Genomic DNA, 12,415 nt, shown 5'->3' on the forward strand with positions numbered 1-12,415 from the left:
ACATAAGGCAGACTTGCAATTCATATCTTGGAAGACAGCATTGCTCTTGGCCCTCACATCTACAGGGAGGGTTAGCGAAATACAGGCCTTCTCAATAGCAGAACCCTTTCTTCAGTTTTGTCAGGGCAAAGTGATATTAAGGACAACCCCTAAATTCATTCCTAAAGTCCCCACAATTTTTCATCTCAATGAACCGGTAATATTACCTACCTTCTTTGGAAATCCTTCAACAGATGCAGAGAGGGCCCTACACTCACTAGACATTAAAAGATGTTTGAAATTCTATATCAACGGGACAAGACCTTTCAGGAAGTCTAATCAACTGTTTATAAATTTTGAGGGACAGAGAAAAGGACTGCCTTTATCAAGATCAAGTATTTCAAGATGGATTTCTTCGGCTATTGTCAAATACCATGAAAAAGCCGGGAATCCACTGCGCTCCAAGGTACAAGCGCATTCCACTAGAAAAATGGCAACTTCAACAGCCTTATTCGCAGGAGTGTCGCTGCCAGACATCTGCAGAGCAGCCACCTGTAAGAGTGTACACTCTTTTACTAGACATTACTGTCTAGATACTGCGTGGAAGGAGGATACGGCAGTGGGGCAAGCTGTTCTACGACGTCTATTTCAATAAGGTACACTTTTTATATATTCAGTTATTTTCTGAGTATACAAATGTGTATATATTCGTATGTCTAAAGGAAAATGGTTTCAAGAATATACAGACTGATGAACAATGTTTGTCTTATGCTCTAACTTTAAGTGTTGTTGTATGTCATTATCCAGTACTAGTGGATGGTGTCAAGTGGTTGACATCACGATACTTAGGAGCAGAACCAGAATACTAAGGTTCTATCCTGGAAACGCTATGATGTTTGGGTACTACTTGCTAATCTGATACAAGCATGTGAATCTATGAAAGATTCAATACTGGAAAAGAAATTAGTTACTTACCTGTACACTATAGTTCTCCAGTATTATCTTTCATAGATTCACATGCTCCCGCCCTCCTCCCCGTTTCTCAGGTAGAACCTTTTACCTCTGAGTATATCCATGACTCTCACTTGGGGTCGGATATCGGAGGTAGGAGAGTTCTGCTGGGGAGTGTGATGTCAGGGCTGGCTACTGATTGGCTGAGTTTTGGACCAAACAATAAGGAGGTCTGGTTACTGAATATTTCATTCTCTATGGGGTTTTCTATGCAGTTTTTTTCATCTCTATGATACTGCTTTGGTCATTCTGTTACCGTGAGACTCCCACCATGACGACGGGGAAGATACATGCATGTGAATCTATGAAAGATAATACTGGAGAACTATAGTGTACAGGTAAGTAACTAATTTCTTCTTCTGGCGTCAGCTTCAGATGGTTGTGGTATGAAAATTCTGGAATGGAAGGGTTTGAGCAGTTGTTTTTTTCTGTCGTGATGAGGAGGTGTATTTGTCCTGCTGATTTCAATAAATCTTACCTGAAAGAACGGCGTCCTCATCTTTACAACAGCCATAGTACTGATTTCTTCAGGAGATCGCCTGAAGAAAATTTGTAGCACAGCAACCGCAGATGCTCAAAAAGCCCTACTGCCTCGACCTTAATTCAAGGTCCGAAACAGCAGTTGAACATTTGGTGCACCATAACCTGTTCAGTTAAGATGAACCTCATTTATGCCTTTCACACATGTGTAATTTTCTCATTTGGTATTCTAGCATGAGAATCTATCAAAGATAGTGTTGGAGTAGAAGTTATTTAATTGTAACTAGAGTTCTGAAGTGTTGGTATCTTTCATAGATTCACATGTGACCTCCCTTCCACTCAATTCATGAGACTACCAATTATTGATTTTGAAAAGCTTTGCAAATCTGACAGTTTGCGCCTTTGTGGGGAGTTGGAGATATAAAGTCACGCCATCTCATTGGCTAGACCTCGTCACTTAATGGGGTGGACTGACTGAATATAGTCTATGGCTGTTTCAATTTTATGTAAGTTTATGTATGCACTGCATTGTTAATATGGACTACTAGCCTGATGATGGGGAATATTCAAGCTGTAGGTACAAGTAGGTAATATGTTCTTATGCCCACTGGTACAAAAGCCACCACCGCATTCCGCTTGCACCCTTTTTCAGCTACTATAGTGATACTCGCGTAATTGACCTGTGTTAGTGTCTCAACGGGTGAGTAGACTGAGATGCAGCACTGATAGGAAAGCTTTGTAGGGCTTTACTACTGTCTGTTAGATTGTTGTGATTTAATTAGATTTTTTATGTTCCACAACTTTGACTTTCTGCTTTTTCTATCACTTGTCTTCCTTTAGGCAGCCATACGTCTGTCACCCATGAGATTGTGACTGTAGGTGACCCCCTACTGTCTTCTGGACTTCGAAGCATCGGCTCCAGGAGACACAGTGCCTCTTCCACTTTTCCGCAGCAGCCCAAGCAGCGAGCAATCCCCCCTAACTGGGCTGAAAGTTCCCCATTGAAGCAAAGTGAATCATCAGCGCCTGCTATTACTTTGAAACCGGGTGTACCTGTGGTACCTGCAATCACGGTCTCATCTAACGATTTGATAAATGTGAAAAGCACAGTGAACCTTCCAGGAACACTTCTTTCAGCAATCCCAAGAATTGTAGGGCAGAGCTGTTCAATCTCATCAAACAGCTCAAAAACAGCCATAGTGTGTGCAAGTAAAGCTGGCTCTTTGGACACTCTAAAGTGCATGGAAACTACATATTCTTGTGCTCTGACGGTGGCCCCAAGCTGTCTCCCTATTAAATCAGAAAAGACCAAGGCATCTAGTGTGAAGACATCTGATGTTTCCTCTGCTAGCTTGACTGGTAAAATTCCTGCTCCACCATTTTCCTCAGTCACCACCGACCCTAGTGTCTGCAAAACAGGAGCATGTGTAGACTCTGCTTCGGCTTCCGTTAATTCAAAAGATACATTGCCTTTTGCACCATTGCGCTTCTCTGATGCAAAGAAAGAGAATGAGCAATGTAAAGACTCAACGCCTGCTGACAAAACACAGCCAAATGCAGCTGCAAAAACTGAGGGCCATACACCACCTACAGGTAACCGAGAGGGTATATCTTTCATTAGAGACAAGCAGCAGAAGACGAAGAAACCACTGAAGGAAAGGTTAAGAGAGCAACATTACAGCAAACCTGCCAGCAGTTCCAGCCAGATAGCAGCAACAGGGGATGGAGAAAGTCTTCATAGCAGGCATGGTAATCAGAATTTACCATCTCAAATGACAAATCAAAGCTCCACTGTCAGTATTGCTACAGAAAAAGCAGGAGAGCATGTTCAGCAAATAGAAGTTGGATCAAAGAATCAAGCTGTGAAGGCTGAGTTAAGTTCTAAAGGGTCACCGGAATCTAAAAAACGGACAATGAAGGTCACTTTATTACCTCTGAAGATGGATCATGACAACCAATCCAGAAGCCCACCTATTGAACAAACCACAGGGTCTCCGTCCTCCAGGAGAGAACCTGCCAACATAACCCACCTGTCTCCGTCATCTGAAAGTCATTCAGAAGACACTATGGATCAGGTTAGCCCAAATGATGTACAGGAGGCTCAAGCCAGCAATACTTATCCAAATCGACCAGCCCAAGAACACAACACTATGCTTCAGGACAGTAGTAAAGCCCAGGAAGATGGCTCCTTCAAAAGGAGGTATCCACGGCGAAGTGCTCGTGCGAGGTCCAATATGTTTTTTGGGTTAACTCCATTGTATGGTGTGAGATCGTATGGGGAGGAGGATATGCCATTCTTCAGTAATTCGACCGGTAAGAAAAGGGGGAAGAGATCAGCTGAAGGCCAGGTGGATGGAGCTGATGACCTAAGCACATCTTCTGATGAAGAGGACCTGTATTACTACAACTTCACTCGCACTGTCATTTCTACCACTGCAGAAGAAAGGCTTCGCTCACATACCTTGTTCCGTGAAGAGGAGCAGTGTGAAGTTCCGAAAATTCCTCAGCTGGATGGTGTGGACGATGGAGCGGAAAGTGACACCAGCCTAACAATCATAACTGGCAAAGTTAATCAAGGAACCAAAAGAGGTAGTAAAGAAAATGGCACAGGCACCCTGAAACTCGAGCAGCGAGGTGAGGCTGGCGAAAAGGTTCATGTGACCAAGGACTCCACTGCCCACAAACAGCTGGAATCGAAAATCGAAAACTGTCATTCAGTAAGTCGAGTAAAAACACAAAACCAGGAGTCCTTGGAAGTTCAGTTGAGTTCTTTAGACTCAAATCGCCGAAGTCAGACTAGTGCACCTTCGGATAAAAACATTCTGGACACCTACAGCACCGAGCTTCTCAAATCTGATTCAGACAACAATAACAGCGATGACTACGGAAACATTCTTCCTTCAGACATTATGGATTTTGTTCTGAAAAACACTCCTTCAATGCAGGCCTTGGGTGAAAGCCCAGAATCGTCATCTTCAGAACTCCTTACACTGAGTGAAGGCTTGGGTCTTGACAATAACAGAGGAAAGGATATAGGACTGTTTGAAGTGTTTTCTCAACAACTGCCGACATCTGAACCAGGGGACAGTGGTGTATCTTCTGTGTCTGCAGAAGAACAGTTTGAGCTGCCCCTGGAGCTTCCCTCTGATCTTTCAGTTTTAACAACTCGCAGCCCTTCCATGCCAAGCCAGAGCCATAGCCGGCTGGCTGTCATCTCAGAGTCACAGATGCCCTCATCTGGAGAGGGATCCATTCTGGCCTTGTCTACGGCAGAGTCTGGAGAGAAAAGAGTAACTGTTACAGAGAAATCTATTGTGTCCAGCGAAGGGGAGACGTCGCTACAAAGTCCTGGAGTAGATTCTACACCAGAAGGCCAAGTGACACCTGTCCATTTTATTGCTAGTCATATTGAGGCAGAACACATCGCAAGTTCCCCATGCGATCAAACAGAACCAGTGCAAACAGCTTCCCAGGATTTGACCAGGAACACAACTACCCCCAGCTTACAGGTCCCAGTGTCTCCTACTGGAGCACTCCAAAATCCAAACTATGTTACAAACTCCTCAGGAAGCCCCAGTCCTTCTCAGATTTCAAATGCAAACAATCAGACCCCTCCACCTCATATCAAATCCACAGAGAAACTTCTTGTTGTCAACCAAAATATGCAGCCCTTTTATGTTTTTCTTCCGAATGGCATCACCCAAAAAATTCAACTGACTCCTGCTAGTTCCCCTGGAAACGTCCTGGAAACTGTCCCTTCAGTGCTGAGCCAAGTAGGAGCTGGACTTGCGTTAACTACTGGGTTGAATACAGGCATGCCTCCATCTCAAACCTTATTTCCCCCTACAAGCAAAGGATTGCTTCCTGTGTCCCACCACACTAATTTACATTCGTTCTCAACTGCTACTCAGGGTGGCTTTGCTGCAAACATTGGTAGTCCCACTTCTGGTCTGCTCATTGGAGTCCAGTCAGCTCCTGATTCCCAAAACCTTGTATCTGAAGCTGGTCAAAGGACTGATCAGGGAGCTTCCACAACTGCTGCAACTCCAAATCTGAGCAAGAAAAGGCTAATGTCTCGGAGCCATGCTAGAAAGAATAAAAAACTGGCACCCTCTGGATCTGCCTCTGCTGTGACCACTTCAGATATGGTTCCGAACATGACCTTAATTAATCTTACTCCTACCCCACACTCAGGAGGGATACCCACCCACCCAAGTTTGATCGATTTGGGAAGCCTGAGTAATTCTGCCTCTCACAGAACTGTGCCCAATATCATTAAGAGATCAAAAACTGGAGTCATGTATTTTGAACAACAAGCTCTGCTCCCACAGAGCAGTGGGGCTTCTGCAGCTACTCCGCCAGGTATCATCACACCTGAAGTGGGCCAGCTTGCAGGAGGATCACTGCCTGTACGGTCTTCCAGTTCTTCTGTACTGAATGTAGTGTCTGTGCAAGCTACAACAGCAACTACATGTGGAGGACCTGTTTCTGGACATGTTTTGAGTCCAAGTTCTGTGACGTTAACAAGCCCTGGACTGCTGGGCACATCAGAACTTGGGTCCATCGGTAATTTGTTAATCAAAGGCAGCCAGCAAGGCATTGAACTTCCGGAGCAGCACATGACTCTGCCACCTGGATCCAGTATGTTTACCCAACTCGGCACAGCCCATAGCCCGAGCACAGGAGCACTGACAGCTACCTCAAGCCTGTGTGTGTTGCCTTCAGTGCAGGCTGTAGGTTTGACAGTTACACAATCGACCTCCAGCCATGAAAGTCCCTATCCGCTTCACCAACATATTACGCAGATTCACGCTGGCAAAATGGGCATGATTGCCTCCAGTCTTGACCCCAGCAGCACGTCTCTAGGGCAGATATCAAGGTTTCCACACTCAGCAGATGTTCCAAGCAGCACTGTTATTGACTCCAATAAAATGTTGTCTGTGATGCACGCCAGCTCCGCCTCTCCAGGTGGATCACCATCCTCAGGGCAGCAGTCAGCAAGTAGCTCTGTTGTGTGCCCCTCTAAACCCAAGCTTATAGTGAAGCGAATTCAGCCGACCGTGGACAAGGGGAATGGGAAGAAGCACAAGACTCAGCATGCGAGGACCACCCCATCAGAAGTGCATATTCCAGATGCAGATGCCAAGTTCACTTCCTTTATCACCGTTTCAGGGTAAGAAGTCTTTTGGAGCTTACGCTTTTGGCTATTAAGGTGGCTCTTTTGTTCTTTCTTACTTTCTCTCACTCAGTCTTTGTTTCTACTTATTGATGCCATTGCCTCATTAGCCAGTCCAAAGCATTTCTCTCCATGATATCTTGAGTACTTTTCCACCCACTTCTTCTCCCTCCTGTCCTATTCTCTTACGGATGTAAAACGTGCCAAATATTATCAGTTAACATGTAAGAAGGCAGAGCTCTTTAAAAAGATATTTCTTAACCAGTTGCCAATAGGAGTATTGCTGCAAAAGAAACATGTATATATTTGTAATGCGCAGAGTTGAGAAGCAAGGACAAGCATTATTTGTCAAGTCAAACATACTGCAGGCAAGTGGCTTATTAACTTCATCAGTCTTTAAAAATGTGTATCTTTTGCTGATAAACGTTTCCCTATAAAAACACGATCTCATTTTCAGGTTTAAATTCGAACTTCCCCTCTTAATTGTACAGTCCTTCTTTATTGCAACTTGCAAAAGAGAAGCACACTGAAATTTAATATGAGTCACTAGCTCGGGCCATACACTTCTTTGCACTAAGTGTATTGTGGGAAATGTGCCAACTATGCAATTTTAAGGCGTAACTGAGATATGATTGTGGGAAGAGCCAGAGCACCAAAGCACTGCTGAATTTTCGTAGGTCTATCCTGTGTTGGAGGGAAAAGTTATCTGTTGCCTTGGTCCCTGTAACTTTGAGACAGGCCTGTTCAGCTGGTGAAATAAAATCTGGGAACTTTCAAGAGACTGGGGTGGTTACCTGTAGGGCTAGGTGATGATAGTAATACTTTGATTGGATGTCTGTCTTGTGAATAGTCAGTTAAGGATTTGAGCAGCAGGGTGATTTATTTCTAATTCGTAGTTCAGTTGATTGGTGGCATTCTCTTGGCTTAATCTAAAAAAAGACCAACATGATGACTTAAATGGCTTTTTGAGTTCCAAAAGTATTAACATAAGTACTTTTGTACGACATGGTTCCCTGATGGAATTAGACAGGGGTTTCTATTCATGTGCCAAAGAATATCTCAGTGGAATGCCTAAAGCATTCCAAACCCATTATTTTGATGAACGTTGTTTGATTAACGTAGGTAATTAGTGAGAGAGGTTATTAAATATATTTGCAGACTTTCAAAAACCTGAAATAAGAGTGCTTGTGTCTTTTTCTTATTAAAATGTTTTTATTGTAATTTAATTTGGTCTTCTTTGCATTTTAATTGATTACATTGAATAGGTATAGTGCTCTTTTACCCTTTGGTTTCACAATTGTGCTTAAGAATAAAACCATTAAATGTATTTGGATTTTGCTGAATCTACATTAACCACATCGGTGCTTATCGTATTCCCTCTCCTGCGCTGGAAAACGGTAAATCCCATTATTCATGACGAGCTCAGCTCGTCATGAGATACGAGAAGGTTACCTCATGACGAGCTGAGCTCGTCATGAGCGTCGAAGGAGTTAAGTATGTTTCCCCTCGACTTGCATTAACTTTTGCAGCGTGAATCTGTCTGGATTCACTATACTGTGCATTATTCAGCCATCTAGTGGTTGGGTCCGGAATTGTAGTCTTTTTTTCTCTTTTTTTAAGGTCTCACGCCTAGCGGTGCAGTGCGCAGCATTCCTCGTGCAGCGCAGGACATTTAGTAGGTGTGCTTTTCCTTTTGTGTGACGCGATTGGCCTTTGCGGGCGTGTTTTTTATCAAGAGAGCACGCAATAGGCCAAAGGCGGGCGCATTGCTCCGCCCATGGCCTACTGGTGCCTATTACCCGCAACAAAGGCCATGTGGTTTCAATTATCGTGCCCAGACACGGGCGCAATAATTGAAAACACATGTTTCATTGTGGCGCGCACCACGCGATTGCTTTCAGTGCTGCTTGTTGCATTTACCACGGAAGCGCTGGTCTGTTGTCCATTACTAGTTTACTTTGAACGAAGAGACCAATTCTGCACAGGATGGTGAACGGGGGACAGAAAATTAAATAAGGCAAGTACGTGTCTACCTTTTAAAAGTAAAGGTGGCTGATGTTCTCTAAACAGAGAATGGCCAGACAGCGGAAAACAACTTCGCCACTGCAGGGCATTCTATCTTGAATTAGGACCATCATAAATTCATTGCCTTTTAAGCTGGTTTCATCTTCAGCTGTTTGTGTCCTGTTAGTGACTGCACTAGGCTGTGCTTTGGCTGGTAGTGCTTTAACACAATAGCGCTTTGTATTTACAGTAGCGCTTTAGCTTGATAGCGCTTAGGAAGGCAGTGTTTAGGTTGCTGCCTATGCAAGCAAACAGAACCAGATAAGGACAGGCTAATACATATGAGTAGCAGAAGTCTTAATTTCATTCTCAGTTTTACTCAGAAATGTGTGTTCTTTTTTTTTTTGTTGTAAGTTGTGCTCACTCAGACATTGTTGGTGTCCTGCAGGTGCCTACAGATGGACACGTTTCCGTTTCCCTCAGTACACAAGGATGGTGTGTGGGTGGTCTCTGTGCACACACTGTGGATTTGTGCTCTCAAACAGATCACCTGGGGATTTGTGCTCAGCGTAGTTTTTTGAGAGGCTGTTTACAGAGCTCACAAGTGCACGAGGCACCAGGGTGTGACATTTACATGTCTGCACAGAGGAGGTGGAACCCACCGGGTATAAAACCTGCTTTTCTAACATTTGTTGCTTTTCATATCTGCTTTTGAGTAAGGGTATAATGTATGAGAGGGTGTATTAGTATAGAGTTAAGTAATTTCTGAATTTATAAATGATTTTTCCTAAAACAAATTTGAGCCAGCGGACTTTCCATATTAGTTGGGCACGGCTAAGAAGTCAAGTCCTTGCGTGGGAAAGGCGACCTCTCTCAAAGAGCACGATCTTAATCGTGTCTAAAAAGGATAGAGTTATTTTGTAGATTTTGTTCCCTTTAGTAAAGAATAGTCAAGGTCGAGGTAGACTAGTGGGTGACCAGTGGAGCTGCCTTCTGGATGTCTTCTTCCTTCCTCCTAAATTTGGATAACCGCCTTACCGCAGGGTCCAGGACAGGCTCATGGCGGCCTTCTTGGGAAGGTAAAACCAGGGTGTCGAGAGCCACAGTGGATACTTTTAGTAGAGCTGAGATTGTATTAATAAACTTGTCATAAGGCCAACGCAAGTGTCTATCACTTTGTAGACAGACGGTGGATCTATTATGTGAGAGTCGGTCTCTAATGCTGTACCCTTGGAGCGTTCATCCGACTACCCGCCATCTTCCTGTTCAGCTTTGCTATATCCGGGAAACGTCCTCATATGAACGTTTTCCTCCAATAATTCAGGTACGAAAACCAAAATGTTAAATATCTTGTTATTAATGGGGGTCTTTTCTCTTTCTATGAAGGGCAGTATCTCCTCTTGTTCAAGCTGGTCGGCGAGCTCTATATGAAGGTTGTACCCTCCTGATATTCTTGTTAGTCTATCTTTTATCTATGAAGTTACTATCTCTTTTTACAAATGGCATAGATCACCCATATATGGGAATTACCGTTAATATGTACAGAGGCCAATCATCTATGCACAGTGTAGGAGAGTAGGGTCTGCAATCCTATGGTCACCCCAGATTGTTGCTTTTTGATTCACTGGTTTACGACTTTCCCTGGCTGTGGGCCTGCTAATCAGACCCACAGCCTAGCTGTTCTCTCTCTAAATTGACATCCATGTACTTTAGGTGCATTTACCAATTGGTATTGGGTCACTCTTGTAAGTCCTTGTACAGTGTACCATAGGTACCCAGGGCATAAGTGAACCCAAGGCCTACCAGGGGCTGCAGCATGTATTGTGCCACCCCTGGCTGGCCATCTAAACAGACACAACTGGCTGGTAACACAGCTGGGGCAAAGTGGTGTAATCACCCTTTGCTTTAGATATAGTATACCTATATCTAACCCTAAAATGGACACATATCCTCGTATAAGTCACTCCTATGGCAGGCCTTAACAATCCTGGAGGCAGAGTGCTTGGAATTATGTGAGATGGTGCTCTAGCATGAGCTGAGCCTGTCTGCAGCTTTCGGAACCAAGTCCTTTAGCTGTTTCCATGATAACGCTATACCATATACTCTTAAGTGCATTATATTCCTCACGGTTATTGCTAACTTTGGCATAGCATTATCAAAACATGTCGAGTAAGGTGTCATTCGAATTGGAATACTACCCCCTCACCAGTTCTGGCGACAGGGGTAGCATTCCACCCTTTTAGAGGGACACAACATGTATGTAACTGTGAACCCCGGTTAAAGTTAACTCGAGCCTCAGCATCACAAAATGGATGCTGCCACCACAGACACGAGTCGGACGTCCTGCTGCTGGGAGTCCTTCCAGCGAGGGAGGCCTGGACAAAGGGTTTTCTGCCTTGGGAGGTGCTAGCACCACCCCAGACAGGATTTTGTGTATTGGGGTAGGACAGGCTGAAAGGAATGGGACATGTCTGGAGCACACAAGGTGTCCCTGTGCATACCCCGGTTTAAACCAGTTGCTGGGGCACTCCAGCCCCAGCTCTGGCGCGAAACCAGACAAAGGATAGGGGGTGTAACCACCCCCCTTCCTGGTCCCACCCATAGGAGGGACCTAGTCACAGTACAGCCCCCTTTAGGAGAATAAAGGTAGGAGCTGGTCCCATTCCAGATTAGATTAATCCTAATTTGAAACTCTACAAGAAGAAACTCTGGACTTCGACGTTCTGCTCCACAGAAGACTGAAGAAATCTCCCTTGTGGCCAAGGAGTGACCACCCTGCTCAAGCAGGCACCATCAAGTGTCCTAGCGGTTCACTTTGTCGCCCTTCCTGCCGGAACCAGACGTCAGAGCCCGACGAGATCCGGACTTCCAGACCTCTACCTACATCTGCAGCACAGCTGTGATCCGTGAGTACGACGAGACACGTGGGACCGGCCATCTTGAAGAAACTGCACTTCACTTCCAGCACGACTTCAGAGGCATCCTCGAGAAAGTGCTTTGGGGATTGAGAAGCCCGAGCAGCTCCTGCACAGAAGATCAGCCCTCCAGCATCCACGAGATCTGCGTGGGGCCCTTTTGCTTGATTGCTGCTCGACGCTTTGTCTGGTCACTTGCCGGCTGGCTAGTGGCCTCCTAGACAACGATCCACGAAATCTACACCGCTGGTCTGGTTGCTCCAGACTGGCCCTTGCTTCCCTGCAAAGGAGAAGCACCCGTACCCTCCTGGTCCGCACCAGACGCCTTTTCCACTCACCGCGGGGGTTGCCTTTGCCAAGGCCTGTTAACGCCGAATCCGGAACAGACACCGCCGAAAGCGAGAGCCTGCGTGGGACAGCTCGTGCCCCCATCCTGGTCGTCGAAGACACCACCTGGTCCACGTGGCTGCAGAGTCAAGCGTCAACTCTTCACCTGGACGCGACGACAGCATCTGGTTCCTTCCTGGTTCCACTCCGGTCCCTGGCTAGTGACTGTGAACATTGTCCCCTCTGCTTTCAGGTCTTCATCTTCCTTGATCCACCCTTGGATCACTCTGGACATCTTCCTCCTGGTCGCCTACAGCATCTTTTCTTCAAGGCTCCATTGACTTCAATGCGGAAACCCGACACACTTTCACACCTATGCACCCGCAGCCCGTGGGTGAGGTAACGAGAGCATTTCGGTGCTCAAGGGTAGATTGACTCTCCTAGTGTCCAGGTATCCAGTCGTTTTAGTCCTAACTAGTCGGAACTGTCTTTTACTTACCTTTTCGTAATTTGTAGTGTCCAT

At 45.2% G+C, this 12,415-nt stretch overlaps 1 protein-coding gene across 2 annotated transcripts in view; it reads left to right on the plus strand.

The window, feature by feature from the left end:
- Nucleotides 1-12,415, plus strand: part of KMT2A (lysine methyltransferase 2A) — a 1,431,261-nt gene that overhangs the window by 1,186,306 nt on the left and 232,540 nt on the right. For both annotated transcript variants that reach the window (XM_086956712.1, XM_086956713.1), the window contains exon 27: nucleotides 2,311-6,643. In XM_086956712.1, coding sequence (XP_086812838.1) covers nucleotides 2,311-6,643 — 4,333 coding nt within the window. The remainder of the gene's footprint in view (nucleotides 1-2,310; nucleotides 6,644-12,415) is intronic.

This window comes from Lissotriton vulgaris, chromosome 2_1, assembly GCF_964263255.1.
Source record: "Lissotriton vulgaris chromosome 2_1, aLisVul1.2, whole genome shotgun sequence".
NCBI lineage: Eukaryota > Metazoa > Chordata > Amphibia > Caudata > Salamandridae > Lissotriton > Lissotriton vulgaris.